The sequence below is a fragment of the Sorex fumeus genome, unplaced genomic scaffold (genome assembly GCF_029834395.1).
Source record: "Sorex fumeus unplaced genomic scaffold, SorFum_2.1 ptg000128l, whole genome shotgun sequence".
Lineage (NCBI taxonomy): Eukaryota > Metazoa > Chordata > Mammalia > Eulipotyphla > Soricidae > Sorex > Sorex fumeus.
The window spans coordinates 14314798-14335272 of record NW_026606185.1 but is presented as its reverse complement, the minus strand read 5'-3'; the positions used below and the strand labels follow the sequence as shown (position 1 = coordinate 14335272).

Sequence of the window (20475 nt, the reverse complement as noted above, 5' to 3'; positions counted from 1 at the left end):
TTCCCATCTCATACAACTTCAGAAAAAAGTAACATTGGGGACACGAATAACCCGATTTAGAACCAAGCCAGTAGCCACTTCTCCTCTGTAATATTTACATCATATCTAGACAAATATACTTCAGTTTTCTGTATGACAGTGTATGTATCTATACCATCAGTGCTCTAATGCACTCATGACTGCATTCAGACTAACAACAATGGCAGTTAAATAATAGAGTGATAATGATTAAATGTGGTTCCATTTGTTCCAGAGATACAATAAATGTTCACTTGCCTCTTTCACTGTAACCCAGATAATGTATGATGATACAATTTTGATGATGTGCAGCTCTAAAATCCACCACATGAACACTTGTAGCTTGTGAAAATACTCCAGGAATTTTAAGAAGAGCACAGTGAGGCGGTCAATCACCAAATGCCATTTGTTCCTCAAATCTGCAAAAATAGTAAATTCACCAAAGACCATAAAGAAAGTTTAATGCTGCCTGATTATTTAAAGCATATTTTGCAATGTACATAGTTGGATAAGATGCTGCAAAAGAATAGCAGTGGGTGAAGTCTAAGAAAAAAAGCTGGAGAAAGGTTGGCCCAAGAATATCAGATCATAGAATAATTTCGACATTTTACATGGAGATTCTGAAATGACTTTTACCCACATATTAATTAAATGAGTGAAATTTCTTTTTTGGCTTTTGTTCTTAAGATTGAGGTATTATTACCTAATTTTCTAGAAATAGAATTGCATAACCAGAGTTCCCTTGAGATGAGTTTCCTAGCCAATAAGTGCTTTGATACATGCCAGTTTCCTTCAGGAGCTGAGGCAGAGGATCCACTAGCTAACGGTGCTGGCAAGGAGCAAGCCAGACAGCTTTGCTGCCAAGGGCTTGAGGGGTCTGCTCCTCCTCCTAACTGGGTGCCATGAATATGTGCAGAGTCACAGATGATCTGGTCCAGCCTCCACTCACAAAATGAGGCTGGACTTATTCCAATTATACATACATATTTATCAGGTTGATGATCTTATTCTTTCTATCTGTGCTTGGGACAATATTTTGGAGGTGGACCACTGTTTATTGCTAGAGAACCTGCCTTGGTTCATGAGAAGGAAATTCTGTCAGGACTATTTTGGCGTATCAGCAAGTCATCATAGACAGAGACATAAGGTCACCAGACCAGAGAAGTGATCAAACCCAATTCTCTCTTTGAGCAGTTTTTGGCAAGGCCGGTCTGGTCTTAGCAGCTCCCATACTTGGTTTCTGAAAATTTGTCAGGTTTTAGTTATGGTGAGCTTGCTTCTTTGCAGAGAGATTCAGATAGAATCAATTCAAATATTTTGGTAAGAGTAGCACTATTTAAAAATCGAGCCAGTAAGTGCTGGAAACAGTGTGAGAACAAGGGACAGTCCAGTTTCTGGTAAGATCTTATTAGGAAAGCGCACATCTGTAGTAAAGAAATCCAAGAAGCCTGATGCTAAGTGGCTGGCCCCATAGAGCTTGGTTCTCTCTTATCCTGAGAAATGCACATTGCTCTGAGATGCAGAGGGTGTTTCCAGGCCCTCTGAAATAAGTGGGAAGAGAAACTGGGTTCTTGGGATCCTGGACTTCATAGGAATCTAAAACTGTACTTTTTATCTTCTGTATTTATGAAGCACAGAGTACCAGAAAGATAAATACAGCATCTTACAACAACAGCCCCAGAACAACACCCTCAAAAGCTCTCTGGCTTTCCACAGACTTTCTGGAACTGGCTAGACAGACTACTATCTTTTCATAGAATGTGTTTCATGGCTGAGGCTATTCAATTCACACAGTGCTCTATAAAAAATGTCATTTGAAATCCAGGAAGAAAAATAGGAAAAAAGAGTCTAAAGAATAAAGAGGGGGGAAAGCCTAAAGTAACAATGACAATGGAAACAGCTCTTAAGAGTTGACTCAGAGACTGGCCCATATCCACAAGAACAAAAGCAACCGGTGCTGGCGCGGGTGTGATGAGAAAGGGACACTCCTTCACTGTTGGTGGGAATGCTGACTGGTTCAGCCCTTTTGGAAAACAGTATGGAAGATTCTCAAAAAATTAGAAATTGAGCTCCCATTTGATCCAGCAATACCACTCCTAGGAATATATCCCAGAGAGGCAAAAAAGTATAGTCGAAGTGACATCTGCACTGTTTGTTCATTGCAGCACTCTTTACAAAAGGCAGAATCTGGAAAAAACCTGAGTGCCCGAGAACAGATGACTGGTTAAAGAAACTTTGGTACATCTATACAATGGAGTACTATTGTAGCTGTTAGAAAAGATGAAGTCATGAAATTTACTTACAAGTGATACTACATGGAAAGTATTATGTTAAGCGAAATGACTCAGAAAGAAAGGGATAGACATAGAAAGATTGCATTCATCTGGGGAACATAAAGTAACAGAATAGGAAACTAACACCCAAGAATGGCCGAGATTAGTACCAGGAATTTTACTCCTTGACTTGGAAGCCAACCACACATACTAGGGGAAAAGGGAGCTCAGATAAAGAAGGGAACACCAAATAAAGGTGTTGGGAGGATCCTCCCAGGATGGGAGAAGCATGCTGAAAATAGACTACAGACCAAACATGATTGCCACTCAATGTTTCTTTTCCAAACCACAACACCCAAAAGGAGAGAGAGAACAGAGGGGAATGCCCTGCCACAGGACAGGGTGAGATGGGGGGATGGGGGGGTGGGAGGGATACTGGGATCCGTGGTGGTGGAAAATGGGCACTGGTGGAGGGATGGGTGTTTGATCAAGTGAAACCCAAGCACAAAAATGTGTAAGTCTGCAACTGTACCACATGATGTCTCACTCTTAAAAATTTTTATAATAAACAAAAGAGTTGACTCAGAACAATAATTATCCAATTTCTCATTTGTCCTTCTCCAGTTCTCTTATCACAGTATATTAGGACAGAAATAGAAGTAAATTCTATAGGAGGAGTCATTTTTTTTGAAAAATAACTCAGACTGGATGGTTTGAGGGTTCACTTGAAAAGGCACCAGAATCATCAGCAATTCCACAGCTTTGTCTGTTGCTGTTTCTGGTATGAAGTGTCCCAGATGAGGAAGAGGTGAGAGGCAATCCATGTATTCTCTTTTTATTTGTTTTGTTTATTTTTTGACCACAACAAGAAATTCTCAGGGATTATTCCTGGTTCTACACTCAGGAATTAATCCTCACAGTGCTCGGGAAACCATATGGGATGTCAGGGATCAAACCCAGGTCAGCCGTATGCAAGGCAAATGTCCTGCTTGCTGTACTATCAATCCAGCCCCCAATCCCTGTATTCTTTTTCTGGATTCACAATTAGATCAATAGTGAATACCAAGTCCTCTTCTCTCTTCTTATAAGTCAGAGTTAAAATGAAAATGGTTGGTACAAAATGTTACAATTATAGCATCCAAAAAGTATACCCACAAACATAAAAGCACCCCAATATTTCTTTTACTGCTTGGATCACACATCTTATTTTCTTAGAGCAAACCATACATTTGGTGAGTAAGTGTTTTCTGAGCAGCTACTGGTTTGAACAGATTACCTGATGTCTCTTCTTCTTCCTCTTCCACCTCTTCTTCCTCATCCTCACTGTCTTTCTCCAGCTCCCCCTTCTCCTCTTTTTCAGAGAAACCTTCTAGCTTTTCCTCCTCAGGATCTGTCAACTTCTTCATTTCCAGCTTCTCCAGGCTGGCTGTGTAATTCATCATGGTGAGGTCTGGGAGGCTTCCTTCTGGGTGAGCCAGTCTGTAGGCAGAGAGCAGGTGAGTCAGAGGAGAGGGTGCAAGGACAGAGTGAGTGAGGGACAATAAAAGAAGGGTCAGGAAAATGAAATTTTGTGCATGTGCACAGACCTGGCAATGTGGGATGTTTAGCTTCTGTTACTTTTTTTTTTTATAAAAGCTCTTTCCATAAGCAAAGTGTATACTTAGGTTTGGTTAGCTTTTCTAATTCAGGTTTTAATGATTAGTCAGTAATGAGAGCTATCGACACCTAAACTTGACATTTTTCCCAGAGGAGAAAATGGTCAGAGTTTAGGATGTAGAAGCATGAAATGGCACCATGTTAAGCAAGCATTTCATGGCTTCACAAGGGGACTTACTCATTTTGGTGGATTGGTAATTTTTTCTTGATGCTGCTCAAAGTAATTGGAATAGAAAGGAAAAAGAAAGATGAGAACAGAAGAATTATAAGGAATGTCAGAGATCACACATCATGCTACATATCATCATCTATTGCATTCCTGTATGCAGGGTGCAGTAACTAACTCCCAGTGCATTCCAGGAGGGCATTGACAGCGTGCTGTGGCTGGGGGCCTATGCCTGGCCTCTGCACTGAGAGCACACCGGGCTGCAGGTTGTAAGAGAACAGAGAAGATGCTGAGGCCAATCATGTCATGCTTTTTGAGTAACGCAGTGAATCATCTCACACCAACCAAGTCCTTCACATTTAAGCTAGCATTTTTCTTTAATTCATAAATGATGTGTACTTTTATCCATCTGTCTTTTCATTGTCTCATTCTACCGTGCCATTGTCTAAAGCCTATGCAGAGGAAGCTAACGGCTTTCCAAGAGAGAAGGTGACCTTAAGCTTTGGCTATTGGGGGAAGCTACTGAGCCCACAGTGAGAGGAGACAGGCTGTGAGTCCAAGTGAGAGACTAGGAGTGTGGCTATCCTGAGCTCAGACAGTGACCGGGGCATTGAAGTTTTCTTAACAGTGAACAATGAGAGGTATGATCTTTCTCCTGAATTTTTTAAAAGTGCAGTTTTTAAATTGGCATCCCAATAAATGTTTGAAGGAGCCTCTAGGGCACAAAAGCTACATCTCAGAAAAACATCTATAGGGATTACTGTTAATCTTCTAACTTGCAACTTCCTGGCTTTATTTGATTACAAATTCAAGCTAACTTGTTTGTTTTATACTTGATCACATCTTTGATGCTGTATAACACTTGTAATGAATTAACACTGTCCTTAAACTCTTAGGCAATGGCTCAAAAGTCATTCCTTCTAACACAGGGTCAACAAGGTGAATCGTAGAATGCCAAAAGAAAACAGTTAAAGAAGGAAATATGTTCTGAACATGGTTCAACTTTGATGGAAGGAAATACGCTAGCATACTAGTTCCTTATTTACTTAAGCAAGTCCACTCACTAGCTTTTATTGTAGGGGATATTTATCAATCTCAAATCTGTATTATTATATCTCAAAGTTCATATTTGCTCTTCATACATTGGTAGTACTCTACATATTAAACCATACTTGATGTAGAAAACTAAGGTGGTGAACAATTATCAATATTTCTATTCTCTTCAGCATTGCCAAGGAACAGGACTTCCTAAATGATAAGTTTCTTTCCACTACAACACGGGATTTGCTAGCTTTTAATGTGGAAAAGGCTAATCTTAAAATGCATTTAAAAGGTCTGCACAGACTGCCATGAGTTGATACCAATAGAATTCCAGCAGTCAGTTTTAGTTCAATAGTGCAACACAGAGATGAGACTATTTCTGCAGCTGCGGTCAATGCACCCAAACACAGGAGTGGGTACCCAAAGTGACATTTCACTGGCAGGATGGATCAAGAGAGATTGTAGAATGAAGAAATCAAAAGAAAAAATAGAGATCTTTAGGAAGTGAGGACAGAAGACTTACTTTTGGTTAAGTGTTTCAAGGTGAAACACATTTCTGGTTCTACCATCTGCCTTTGACTTAAATTCTTATGCGGAAAAGAGGCATCAAATACCTGGATGGCCTAAGCTCAGGGAAGACAAGAGAGTCTGGGAGTTTGTTATAGATCTCAGAAATACTTTGCACTATACCTTCAGGAAAATTTGTGAGCATAAAACACATTTATATAAAAATATCTTAAATGCATGAGGGGAGTTTATTGTTTAAAAATGGTCTGTGTGCAAATTCTCTTCCCCCCCCCCCTTATTTTTTTAATTTTTTACCCTAGAATTCTGGGGAGTCAATACAAATAAATATCAGATGCATGTGTTTTGGAATCAGAAAGACTTCCTCAACCTAGTTCTAGGCTAGGTAACTTACAAAATCCCTTATCCTGTCTTTCATTCATATCCGGTTGATTTGTGAAATGGAAAACAGTGCCTAGTTTGTTGTAGAACTTAAGGTGATGTTCTATTAATCAGGTAATATTGTAGGAGCCAACTGATAATGATAAAATTTTCACATACTAAGTTTTGGATATCTGTATCATAAATTTATGCCAATAAAGTGGCAGAGAATCACATATTAACTGGATGTGAGGGAGGTGATAAGTTTGGGCAGTAATTCTGTCATCTGCACATCTGTAACAAAGCTTATTTTTAAAGCTGCCTTCATGGGGCTGGAGAGATAGCACAGCGGGTAGGCTGTTTGCCTTGCACGCGGCCAATCCGGGTTCGATTCCCAGCATCCCATATGGTCCCTTGAGCACCTCCAGGAGTAACTCCTGAGTGCAGAGCCAGGAGTAACCCCTGTGCATCCCCAGATGTGACCCAAAAAGCAAAAAAAATAAATAAATAAAGCTGCCTTTATAAGAAAAAAGAGCAAACATTCTTCTTAGAATATATTTTCAATATTCTAAAAAATTCTGCACTATGCTCCGCCATCACTCCTCCACTGAATTTGCTGGAGGGAGGGTGGTACTAGCTGGGATCTGTCTGCACAATGAGCTAGTTTCCAGTTTGCCACCAAGAACAGATGGACCAATTTTCAGGGAAAGTTTGTGTAACTTAACATTTTTACCCTAGAAACTTTGCAAATTGGAACTTGAGTGAGCAGGCAGTGCTCAGGGTCTCCTGCGCTCAGAATTGGGAGTAACAGCCAGATATAGTCCCCAAAACAAAAGAAAAAACAAACTAAACAGAAGGAGAATTTATAAAAGTTATCTAGATTTTTCAAAAATTAAATAAAAAACAGTCCAAGAAAAACATTCCCTGAAACTTTTAAGTACGGGACTGAGAATACTTTTAATCTTTTTTTTTTTTTTTTAAGTGAGAAGGAGAGGTGAGGGTGCTAGGAACTGAATGCAAGTTCTCACACATGGAAATCATGCATGCCAACAGTGAGCTGCATCTTTCCTCAGTGCTCCTAACTCTATACTCACAGTCACATGTGAATCACCTAATTGCGGTTAGGGTTTTATTTGGGGCTCCCTAAGCTATGGGGATCAACTGTAGTCTTAGAGAGTTCCTCCTTTCATCCGTAATCCTCACATTTTTTTCCTGCCTTCCTTTCCCACAAACAGTTTATTTTAGTCTCTTTGCATTTTATTTAACCACATCTATAATTTTTTTGTCTTCCATTAGAATTTAGGCTAAATTTTAATTCTCTCACCTAAAACCTGCTTCTTCAATAAAATGTACATTTTCCTTTTCATTCTCAGTGAACAGCTGTTTTTATCTTCTTTTTACCCACCCCCTTCCTTCATGCCTCCACAGCGTGTATAGTCTTCATTGAGGCTATTTTGCTATTTGTACCTTCATTTATTTTACTGGAATTATCACTTGGGGGATTAGAAATCCCCCATTACTATACTCACTTTCTTTGAAAAATATAGCATTGTGCCTTGTTTAATCTTATGATTCCTTAAATTTTGTCAGATAAACTATCCACCGGAGAGACATTCTTATTTGAAAATAAAGAAACTGTATTAGATGGAATATTATAGAAGTTTAGATTCTGTACTAGGAATTGGTTTTAAAAAACCTCTTATGAAGCTAATTTCCATGAAAATATTGCCATTGTAAAATCTCCAAACTAGTAATTTCATTTATTTATAACCATTATCATTTGGCATATAATATAGGCTTCACTCACCCAGTTTATTAAAAACTATTACAAATGAGGTCTCTTGCAACTTTGTTATAACAGAAGTAATATTTATACTGTTTAAGATTATTTTGAATAACTTATAAACTCTTCCAGAAGATGGGCTTCACAGAAGAGCAGCTGATTTTTGTTTGTTTTGGGGGGTACACCTGGCAATGCCCAGGAATTACACCTGATTCTGCACCCAAGGATCACTTTTGAAGATTTTCAGGGAACCATATGGGATGCTGGGAATCAAACTGAGGCAGATCATGTGCAAGGCAGCTGCCAAATCCATGGTATTATCTCTCCGGTTCCAGTAGTTGCTTCTTTAATCTAATACCACACTTTAAATATGTGTAGCAGTAATTCCTCTAAAAACGTTTTACAAGATTGGGTGTGACCCCTCCAACTTCTATGTGGGTAGAATATGCACACATTTTCCATTAAAATGTTATAATTCATATTACTTAGTAATTAAGCTGAACCATGACAATTATTCACATCATCAAAATTTGTCTGTCACCTCTTCAGTACATGCTCACCCTTTGCAAGGCAATGCTGAAATTTTAATTAACAAGAAAGCTGGATGTAGATATCTCCCCCTGCCTTTTTTTTTTACCAGAACTCACACACACACACACACACACATATACATATATGTATATGCACATTACTTTCCTTAACAAGTCATGTTCAACATAAATAAATTATTGGAAAAAAGATGCCTATTTACTTAATCACTGTATTCGGTCTAACATTCTAAGACAGTGCCTCTATCCAGATGGACGCACTTTCACAGCACATTTCAGAAGCCATGTGGTCAGACAAGGGTGGTCTGTTTACTAGCGTTCCCCCTGAGCTTTCCTCAGCATCTTGGAACCAGACAAAATGAGCCAGTCTACTGGAAGGAAGAAAGCATGGGTAGTATCCAATTTTTAAATGATTTGGAGGACTCTGAATCTTGATCATTCTGAATGAGTTCATGGCCTTGTGACTCGGGATAATTGACATAGTCTTCCTCTCAAGAGGAAAGTTGGGGGTAACTGGGACCAACACTTGGATCTGCCTTGATGAAATGGTAATTACTTTATGTAAAATAGTGAGATGATGTGTTAGAGAGACAGAGAATTAAAGATAATTAAAGATAGACAAGGACACAAAGAGACACAGGGACAAAGAATAAGAGAGATACACAGAAAGAGAGGGACAGAAAGCAGAGACAGAGAGACAGAGAAAGTTAGGGAGATAGAATCGCTGGTATATTTGGAAGAAGGTTCAAGATATCTATATAAAATGTCTATCTTTTACTTCTCCATCTATCAGATAAAAACCTGAAATTAGCCCTCTGCTTTCAGGTTGTTAGTGAAATTGGCCTCAAAAGGAAGCACTTCCTTCTTTAGTAATCTGTCTTAGCAATGAACTGATCTGTCACATCTAGAAAGTTCAGTTTGTCAGCCATAGAATTTTACCTCAAAGAAAAAAGAATGTAATTTGATCAGTGTATAATTGAAACTCAAGCACAAAAATTTGTAAGTCTACAACTGCACCTCATGGTGTCTCACTAATAAAAATTAAAACAAAAAGAAAACCAAAACCAACATCCTTTAAAGAGCTACTTTGTACATAGGACTTATTACCAAATATTGCTTTCTATTAAATGTTACTGGCTTTATTACTAGTGACAATGTTATGGGAGTAGATAGTTTAAGTTGCATACTAATTAAGGTGCTTGATTTTTTTTTAAGTTTTGGACTCACACCTAGCTTTGGTTAGGGCTTATTCCTGGCTCTGAGATCAAGGAACTCTCCTGGAAAGGCTGGTGGGGAGACCATATGGGATGATGGTAGTCAAACCAGGGTTGGCAGTAGGCAAAGCAAAAGTCCTACCTGTTGTACTATCACGCCAGACTCCAAAGTGCTAGTTCTAATGAGGTTATAGTGTTGGCCAATTGGATCCCAAAGGATCATTGTCTGTAATCCTTCTGCATACTCCTAAGGATAACTCTGTCACTCACCAAATCCTACTTTTTAATAGATGTTGTCATCTGCATGTTTTATATCTGCCTCTAGTGACAAACAAATCAGTAAGGCAAGGCCATGTATCAGCATTTACTTTTCCACCTTTTGCAAATATATTGCAAAACAGCAGTTTTCAATATATTGACATTCAAGTAAAGTTATATTTGAAGAAACTGATGCTTTATTTTCTTTTAAGTCTATATTGCTGTGACAATTTTCACTTCATTTGGGTAATAGCTTCTGAGGGTCATGTAATGAGAAAGGTCCTAAAGTAAGTGATTTGCGGAATTGTGCAAGGACTTCAGCCTTGAGGAGTTAAGGGAGGTAAAACAAGCGAGCAGATGTGGGGCTGGAAGGCAAGTGCCAGGAGGCAGCAATGATAAAGTGCTTTAGGAACTTAGAGGTAGGACAGTTACTTAGAGCAGAGGGTACTGGCATTTATGGGCAGGTTTTTGGAGGAGGTGGTTCTTGAGCTGAGCTTTCAATTATGTTCAAGCTGGAGACAAGCTCTCAGCCATATCTTGGACTGATTCTATCAAAAAGTGAAAAATAGGTGCATAAGTTTGAATCAAGACCAAATGCAGAGCACCAGCTGAAGACCCTTGACAACCTCCAAATCCAACGTGGCAGCACCATTCAATATAAATACCAATGGCATAGTTTGCAAAATATATCCATGAGAATACCTGAAGACCATCATCCACTACCTGATGGCATAATCATCCACTTAAAAAACAGTCAAGCACAAGGAAAGCAATTTTAACAGAGATAGCAGAGAAAACATTGAAGTACCCACCTATTTATAATTAGATAGACACGCCCATTAACTTTGGCGTGGCTACGAGGTGAGAGATGGAAGCACAGGGTTGCATGTGGCGACAATAAAGGACAGGTTGGAGAGAGAAAGACATTGTTAGAAAGAGGTTATTGAAGTAGACTGTGTCTCATAAGTGTCTCATCATCTGTAATTACATCATCACTGACACATTTTTCATGCATTGAAGTCTAGGCAGTGAAGTTCAGCAGAAACAGGAAATTAGACATACTCAGGAAAAATACCAAAACAATAAATTCGATTGCAGATGCAAATTATATTTGCTATCCTGTATATGAATGTATATACTACCAGGATATACAATGCACACAATAGAAAAAAGAAAAGTTGGGGATTTGCGGAAACAAGAATACTGAAATAAATTTAGGGAATTAAAGGAACCATTATTCCTGATTTGAAGGTCTTATTATTTTTTTTCTGTAAATTATGTTAGAATATGGGAGAAGGGAGAGAAGAGCATGGCACTAACTGCTAACTCTAATTCTTCTCCTTCATCATTCTAATTTTAAAGCAATCATTGATTTGATTTCAGGGACAAAATTAATGGTAGCATGGGAAAGAGTCTCTAACCAGGATATATATCCTATGTTCAAAATGCAAGTTTGGAAACTTTTACATTACATTTTGCTTTCAAATAATAAAATGCATAAAGTGCCCACATAACAAACTTGAGTCCTTCAAATGCCTTTAAGATGTTTGAAAATCCTTTCCCCACTGAACTTCATATGAACCTAGGTGTCTCAATGACTCACTGGACATTATTGAATTTTTCTTCACACTTTTGACTTTAGTGGTGAATTTATAAAGCACTAGAACACAACCTTGCAGGAGGCAAGCAAACTGAGAAAGGTCATTTGAACTTTTTCCTTTTCTTGTTACAGTGTGGAAGGGTAAGGACTATGAAAATAGCAGCAGGAGAAATGGAGAATACGTCTTGACAAGAGGTCGCCATCTTTCTTCAGAACCTCATAATTAAAATACTATTTATACTTAGAGGGGGGACTTTATGAGCAAGTTCAATTCCATAGGGTCTCAGTCTCAGAAACTGTGACTCTTTAGAAATCATAATTCAAATTTAAAATCTTTGCTGAGCTGTTACCTTCAGTAAAATGATGGCATAGAAAAATCTTTTTCTGGGAAAATTGTAACTTATCTCTATTGATTATGTGACTAAGTACACAGAAACATGAAAAATAAGCTTTCCTACATAGTATAGAAGTGATTTTAATGAGAAAAAAATGAAGATGCAAGGAAAGGGAGGCATTTAGAAGGAAAAATTGAAGTTATCATTAGCATTTATTAAAAATCATATTCCTTTTCATTTTTACACTAAAATATTTTTATGAACAAATATGACTTTTAGTAAATATGGCAAAAGTTTATAATGAAAACATATTACAGTCTAAGTTAAGTATTAAGTATATAGTTTTATTTACTTGTTTTTTGAACAAACCTTGTGCTGCTCAGGGTTGACTCCTGACTCTGTGCTCTGTGGTGATGGGTGAGCACATGCAGTGCCAGATATAGAACCTGGTAGGCTGCATGCAAGGCATGTTCCTTAATTCCTGTACTATCTCTCTGACCTAGAAATATATTCTTTTTATCCGCATGTGTTGCAAATGCCAAAATAATCATAAAATAATTTTTTAAATTATTTGATAACTCACTTTCTACATTGGCATGGCTTTTAAATCTTAACACTATTTCTTCTGTCAATAGTTTGCTTAATCTCTCTTAGATGGTCTCTGAATTTTAATATTTACATATTTTTATCTTGTCTAATGATCAATAAAGAAACCCATCAATCTACTCATGCTGTCCTCAGTACTAGGGCATTGGAAGAAAATGGGTTTTAGCTGTTTGACTATTTATGATAGAAAAACAGGATAAAAAGTCCATATACCTCTAGCTTCTATGGTTCAGGCCACTGATACAGTACATTTTGGAGTATATTTACAATGAAAACTAAATACCCTTACGCTCAATAAAACACAACAAGAAAAATAAATTTGCTGGACATAAATAAAGGTTAAAAAATGTTCCTAATCACCAAATGGAAGTCTTTTAAAGTTTTCTATAATTCTAATGTGATGGCAGAGAAATATTTATTTCATAAACTGTGATGAAATACAATTGCATCTTCTTTTGATAAACTACTATTTATTTTTTGCCTTAAAAATAGTTAAAGGGAAGTCAAGAGAGTTAAGGGGAATTTTCAAATATGACACCTGTGTTTCTTCTAATATAACCCTTTGCTCCCTTCCATGTTCAACATGTGTTTTTCCAAGAATTGAATCATAGGCTAACTCAGAAATTGAGGTATTAGCATCCATTAGGAGAATGTTGTTATGTTCCCTGTGTTGGAGAAGACTGAATGATTTGCAATAATACACTGCGGTGTCAAAAGGCATTAGAAAATCATGTCCCATCTGTGCCATGTAAACAATTTATACCTATTGGAAGACAACACCAGAGAATGGATAGGAAAGCATTGCCTTCATTTTCTGTTACTAGTAGGTTCTAAATTCGATCCTTTCAATTCATTATTTCTTTTAAAATGGAAGGACAATTCTGCACATCATCTTTTGCTGTGATTTCTTACTGTTTTTTTACAATAATATAAATTTTATTTCATGAGTTAGCCAGTTACTGAACCTGATCTAAAAACACATCTCCAGCTTAGGCACAAAACATGTATTACCAACTCTTAAGTATCTTAGTCTGATAGATTTTCTGAATCTACTTGTGTGAGTATCAAGATCGCTTGCGATTAACAAAATGTTAGTAGTTATAGATGACTATTAAGTGTTTAAGAAAGTGTTATAAAAAAATTCCACATTTTTCTAATTTGGGGGATGTGCGGAAGAGGGTCACAATTGGCAGTGTTCCTAGCTTCTCAGGGATTACTTCTGGTAGATCTCATGAGACCATTCGTGGTGCGGGGATTAAGTCCAAGTGCAAGACAAACACCCTATCTGCTGTACTATCTTTTGGGGCAGATATTATTGACCTTTCTTTGCGGTCACTTGAAGGCAGGAGATAGCCTTCTGATAAAGGCACGTCCTTCTTGCTCTTGCCTACCTGTAGATGGCGCTGTCTTCTTTTCTGGGAATGGACTTCAGGTCTGTGAGTTCGAGGAACCGATCATGAAAATAGTGAAGGTGTAAAATGCACACTAGCAGAAAGGAGGTGGGGATGAATATGCGTGTGAATAGTTCTGCCACAGTAAACTGTTTTAAACCAAGATCCTCGAGCCTGTGAAACAAACAGAACCACAAAAACAAAGAAGCAAAACTCTTTCTTAGATAGTGAGACTCTTCACCGTAGTTCGTATCACACACTTTCTTATTTATAATATGTGGTACATCCTTTTCCTTGTCCCATATATTCCATTTTGGCTGTTCCTTCCACAAAAATAATCAAAACATACAATTACATTGGAATCACCTCAATACTGCCAAATTCAGCGGTGGTTTTGCCATCTTTGTTTCAGTTAGACCCTCTCAAAACAAATTCGACCTTGATGTAATCCCGATTTTTCCTTCTTTCATAGTCTGCTCATTTTCTTTTCACCCTCCAGATGCCAAAACACTCAGGACTCAATAGTCACCCTTCTCTTTTCTTTGCTCTATCTTTATACACATCTCAGATGTGCATTAACAAACTGTTTCTTTTGTGGACTCTTACTCGCAAACAAAAACTGGAAATCATGGGTTTATGGTTATTTCCTGCTTAGTTTTTTCACAATGAAATTCTTACTCTTCCGTTTTTACCTGCACTGCTGCTCTTCACTGTTCTCCCCTCACTCTAGTTTATCCTGGATCACGGACATAACTTTATCCTTTCTCTGCAAAGTCTAGGAATCAAGAAGTCTTTGATACTTTCTCCGTTCCTTTGTCCAGATACTCTTCAACCTCTGCTCATGTTTTCCATCTGTCCTCTTCTGCATCCTTCTCTTCAGATACCTCCCCTGTCTGCAGCCACTGTTCTCACAGCCTCTGATATCACATATGAATCATCCACCTTTCGACTACTGTCACCTTATACATGACTTTTTTTTTTAAAACTCAGCTAATCAATGAATTGCAGAAACTTAAAAACTTCACCAAAATAAATATTTGTTGAATAGATACTAAAGCTAGGTTAGCCAGACCTTGCTCTTTTTCATTTAGCTTTGCTGTTAGCCACCTCGGTACACTCAGCTCTAAGAACAGTTCAGGTTGTATTTCGAAACTAAGGAGAGCGAGCTATCTACAGACACAGGAAGAACCACTTCATCGTCACCTACCATAACCACACTTTCAGAACTTCCCTTTACTATCATAATAAGTGCTTCCGAGAACTGTAGCAGAGACTCAAATAGAGGAGAAGCTGCAGCTGTGCTATGAGTCTGGGGATCTACTCACAGACCCGAGAGCTCAGCTCCAGGAATGCTAGATAACTAAGTTGCTGTGTTTCACATGAAATGTTCATTAGAAAATGTCACTTTGTGAAACGGGATGGAAGCTCTTCCTTTAGTCAATTTACTGAGTATATATACCATATGCCAAACTCAGGGTAACATAGAAAGAATATAAAGTGACCAAGGTATTCTTAAGGAAACTGAAGAAAGACATTGTGCTTTACTAAAATCTTCTGTAAAGTTGTTGAAAAGCACACATTTAAGTCTTCATCATGTTTATAAGATCAGAATCACTTACTTTTCTTTTTTCAGCCCAGTCATATTTTGCCATAGGCCTGGGAAGTTTTCAAACTGATATGTATAGATAAAGATAAGCACCAGCATCGTGTAAATAACCACTGACATCCAAAAATATTTTAGCATTCGTCTCCACCATTCATAATGTACCTATGAATCACAAAGTGAAAAAAAAACTCACAAAATATTTATTAAAAAGTCACAACACAGCATAACTCACAAAATAACTGGGCTATTTGACTGAGACCAATGATGTTAAAAATTTTAAAATGAATTTTTTTGGTGTTTTTGAGTCACACCTGGCTTTCTCCTGGCTCTGTGCTCAGATACTACTCCTGGCAGGGTTCAGGGGACTTTAGGGAATTTTGAGGACAAAACCTGGGTCAGTTGTGTGCAAGGCAAGTGCCCTATCTGCTGTACGATCTCTCTGGCATCTTGCATTTTATACATATGTTTCATTATGAAATTTATTTAATTTTTATATTTGTAGGTTGTACTCCTAACAATTTTTTTATAAAGTATGATTAATGAATTATTCAAGTTCTGGATGCATTGACATACATGCAGATGTGTATGTATACACACAGAAGGCTTTTTAAAAAAATTCAAAGTCTGAAATACAAGTGAACTGGGTATCCTCCATTATTTTAGATTATCTTGCTATTGTTACTAAATTAGTATTAAAAATATAATCTAGCTACATAGACTTATTTTCTAAAAATCAATAATCTTTGAAAAACTTTTGAATATTTTAAGGATCTGAAATCTAATGAACATGTTAAGTAAATAAAAATCTAACAAGCAAGCTGAAGATAACGAATTTTCCATTTTAGGATTCTTAGTAGAAAATGCTTGAATCTCATTGATCACTTTATCTAACTGACCACTTAAATATATGTTTATGAATTGACATTAATATAGAATTTCATCAAAGAAAGTGCACACATATACCTGGAACCAGAGGGATAAGAAACTGAAGACAATTGTTTACCTACCTGATATAAGGCCACACAGAACAGAAACAGCACCATGTAGATGATCTTGTACATCACAATTTTACCCTCAAAGCTGACAAAGAAGAACATTCCTCCACAGACATAGATCCAGTACTTGATGAACATGGCCACCACCAAATTGCCCAACACCTTCATGATGTCCTGGTCATCATCTTCATCCATTTCTGCTTCCTCTTCCTTTATTCTTTCTTGCTTCTCTTCCTTAGCTTCCTCTTCCTCATGCTTCTCTTCCTTAGCTCTCTCTTCCTCATCCTTCTTTTCAGTTTCCCCTTCCACTTTGATGTCCTGCTCATCATCTTTAAAATAGCAGAATGTGCTGTTAAATTCAGCTTGTTTCCTTGTCAGCACTATAGTGTGGGTGTGTGGGTGACAGAAATAGGCATTTTGTGTGTCTCTATATAACTAGAAATATTTTAGGCTATCTTAGTAATAATCAGAGCCAGCTTTCATAAACTTCTTACAATATAATTTAAAAATTCTGATACTACTTGGCCATAACAAAAGATGAAATCATGCACTTCACTGCTACATGGATGGATTTGGAATGTATTATCCTGGGTGAAGTTTGTCTGGAGAATAGACACAGAATTGTATAAAGAAATATAGTATGGAATAAAAAATTCCCAAAGGCAACAGAAACTGAGAGCTGATCTTCAGTAGGAAGTTTAGCATGGTGGCAGAGGTATGGAGAATGGGATGGACCAGGGTGGGGGGATGGCACTGTGACAAGGTGGAGAGAAGAGAACCCTCTGCTGGAGAGTCACTGTCACTGTCCTCCCGTTGTTCATCGATTTGCTCGAGCGGGCCCAGTAACGTCTCCATTGTGACAATTTTTACTGTGTTTGGCATATCTAATATGTCACGGGTAGCTTGCCCAGGCTTTGCCATGTGTGCGAGATACTCTCAGTAGCTTGCTGGGCTCTTCGAGAGGGGCGGAGGAATGGAACTTGGGTTGGCCATGTTGGCCACTTGCAAGGCAAATGCCCTACTCACTGTGCTATCGCTCCAGCCCTGCTGGAGAGTATGGTGCTGGAATAATTTAAGCCAGAAACTCCACCATTAACAGTATTGCAAATTATTGCTCCTAAAATAAAATAAACTTAAAAAAATTTAAAAAGTAGATTTTAAATGCAAAATAGAGAGGGAATGAGACTTGTGGCTTTTATGAGAATTAGACAACACAATGTTTCTATTCTTGCAATTATTCATGTCTTCTCTAAAGCTCAGGTACAGCAACACCTATTTGTTTACATTTGCATGGCTTCCTGTAAACAGAGCATGAAGGTTTTCTTTATACATTCTTTAGCTGCAATTTTTCTGAGCACAAAAATCTCCCATACACTCTAATTTACCTTTTTCTTCACTTTCTTGACTTTCGCCGATTTTGACCTCAGATAAAAGAGCTTCCTTTTCTTGAAGAGCTTTTTGCTCTGTAAGATGCTGCCTTAGCAGCAGCCAAAAAGTAATGGTGAAAAGTATCTGAAAGTAGAGAATTACCAGAGCAAGGATTAAGCCATCATTTGAAATGTAAACAGATTTGAATCAACATAATGTTCTTTCCACATTTCAGAGGGAGTGTAACAAATAAGCTTTTTCTATTTAAAACAGAACGAGTTACCCTCTGTACTTCAGTGGAGACCCATTGGCTTTTGAATCCCTTTTCTCCCAGGAAGCCAGAATGGGCATCAAATGCCAGGAGAACACTTAGCACTGTGACTCCCAGGGGAGATGCTGCACAAAGTCCAAACTCCTTCCATCTGGACAAGAAATGAACTTCAGTCATGGTTTTCCAAGAGGTGCTAATCTTTAGCTTCCTGTCCCAACTGTGACATTTAGTCCCGTTGGGACAGGAAGATATACTTCTTCAATATTACTTACTCTATGCTGAAATACTTGTCTTGAAGAATTCCTCAAAAGGGAAAAAAACACTGTAGCCAGAAATAGGAGTCTTTAATATACTCATTTTTCTCCCAAAGCTTAAGGAAAAATTGTTCTAAGTGGCCCACTGAATATAACAACATTTATTTTGAGGTCTAAGGAAAAAGAACTTATGGTTTTCGGGATCTCTGTTCTTCAGGGAATAGAGAAACTGGCACACAGTGTTGGATTTTACAAACAATGTGTTTTATTATAGTTTTATTGGATTATGAACCATATACTATGCAATTCACAATTTAAGCTTGGAAGTCGCTGGTTTTTAGTGGAGAGCAATGCAACCACCACACAATCTGCTTTAGAAAATTTTCATCACCCCAAAAGACACACCATAGCCGATGCTTCCTTTTTCCCTGTTCAAGCCCTAGCTAACCATGAGCTTACTTTTTCTCTCTATAGATCACCCAATTGGGATAGTTTATATAATTTATATATATTGAAATACATAATGCGTGTGTTTTTTTGGGGGGATGCCTAGAGGTAATCAGGGGCTACTCCTAGCACATTGCTTAGGGTGCTCTCAGTCATGCTCCAAGGAGCCATACAGTGGTGTGGGGAAAACCTAGTCCTGCTACATGCAGAGCATGTCCTCAGCTTTTTGAACTGTGCAATGCATGCTCATTTTAAGTGCTTCTTCTTCGGCTTAGTTCAATATTTTCAAGGTTTATTCATATCATAGCATGTGTTGGGTCCTTATTCCTTATATAATCAAATAATATTTCAATGCATGGATAGACAAGTTAGCTGACGGATATTTAGGTTGTTTCTAGCTCTTTTGTTTTCTGTTATGTATACTATAACTAACTATGAACATTCATGTGCAGGCTTTTGTTTGGATATGTATTTTTAGTTCTTTTAGGTATTTAGTAATTTTAGGTATTTAGAAAGTCCTAGGAGTAGAATTGCTGAGTGTATAGTTTACAAATGTTTATGTGTAATTTACATATGTTTAGCATTTCAAGGAACTGATAAATTGCTTTCCTATCTGATAAAATCACTTTTTTCCTTTCTACTTGTCATGTGTGAGATGATTTTAATTTCTCTACTTTTCTCACTAGAACTTATTATAATTTAAAAAAATTCTCACTCTCATAGTGGATGTGAGCTATGACACCTGATTATGGTTTGTAGTAGGATATTAATATTTGCTAAAGAAGTGGAACTAGTAACTGGGAAAATTAATGGCTTCTTTACACTTTTAATAACTGCCAAATTAGTTATCCACAAATATGCCATTGCCTTTTATCTTCCACATAAACTAGAGCCAACATATACTATTAAGCATACATAGAATAAAATTCCAAAGAAAACAATGCTTTCAATTTCCAGGAGTTATAACAAATTGCTCTAGAGGGCAACTTGGGAGAGATATTTCTTACTCTCATGTAAATTTAGAGAGTATATGTACTCTCATATTCGTTGCAATACTATCCATACTAGCCAAAATTGGAAAAAAAACCTCCAAGTGTCCAGGAACAGAATACTGAATAAATAAACTGTGGTTCATACACAAGGAGATACTACCTGGCTCTAAGAAAAGAAAAATCATGCAATTTGCTGCTACATTGATGGATCTGGAAAATACCATGTTGAGTAAGGAAGGAAGAGGACAAATCAAAATGATTTCCCTCATATGTGAAGTATAACAAAACATAGTAAAGAAACAACAAATGCCCAATGGGAACAGAAACTGAGAACTGGTCTTTAGTGGGAAGAATAGCACTTACTACTAAGGGGAGGGTGCTGGGGGTTAGAATGGGGGAAAACAGTGGGACAATGGTGGAGGGAAGCTGACATTCTGGGACGTGATAATGTAATTTATTATGCATTAAATCATCATTATAAATCATACTAAAACAAAATTATAAAAAAAATAACAATAGGTGATACTCTTCAGAACTTTGAAGTAAGAGATGTAATGGAGACTCAGTAGAAGAAACCACACACGCACACAAAGGCAATTCAGTAATTGGGAGATGATATTTATATATGACACATCTAACAAGGGGTTATAATATTTTATCACTTAATCACTTAATCACTTAATCCCCGTTATTCATCGATTTATTCGAGCGGGTGCCAGTAACGTCTCCATTCATCCCGGTTGCGTGCTAGCGTAGCCCAATGGTATC

At 37.5% G+C, this 20475-nt stretch overlaps 1 protein-coding gene across 2 annotated transcripts in view; it reads right to left on the bottom strand.

The window, feature by feature from the left end:
* The window catches only part of PIEZO2 (piezo type mechanosensitive ion channel component 2), a 448793-nt gene that overhangs the window by 77168 nt on the left and 351150 nt on the right, over positions 1-20475 (bottom strand). The window contains exons 14-21 of one of the 2 annotated variants that reach the window (XM_056138121.1): positions 17761-17887; positions 16388-16704; positions 15394-15542; positions 13775-13948; positions 10655-10696; positions 4126-4158; positions 3568-3770; positions 277-437 (exon numbers count right to left, since the gene is read on the bottom strand). In XM_056138121.1, coding sequence (XP_055994096.1) covers positions 277-437; positions 3568-3770; positions 4126-4158; positions 10655-10696; positions 13775-13948; positions 15394-15542; positions 16388-16704; positions 17761-17887 — 1206 coding nt within the window. The remainder of the gene's footprint in view (positions 1-276; positions 438-3567; positions 3771-4125; positions 4159-10654; positions 10697-13774; positions 13949-15393; positions 15543-16387; positions 16705-17760; positions 17888-20475) is intronic. The other variant, XM_056138123.1, reaches the window with a different exon arrangement.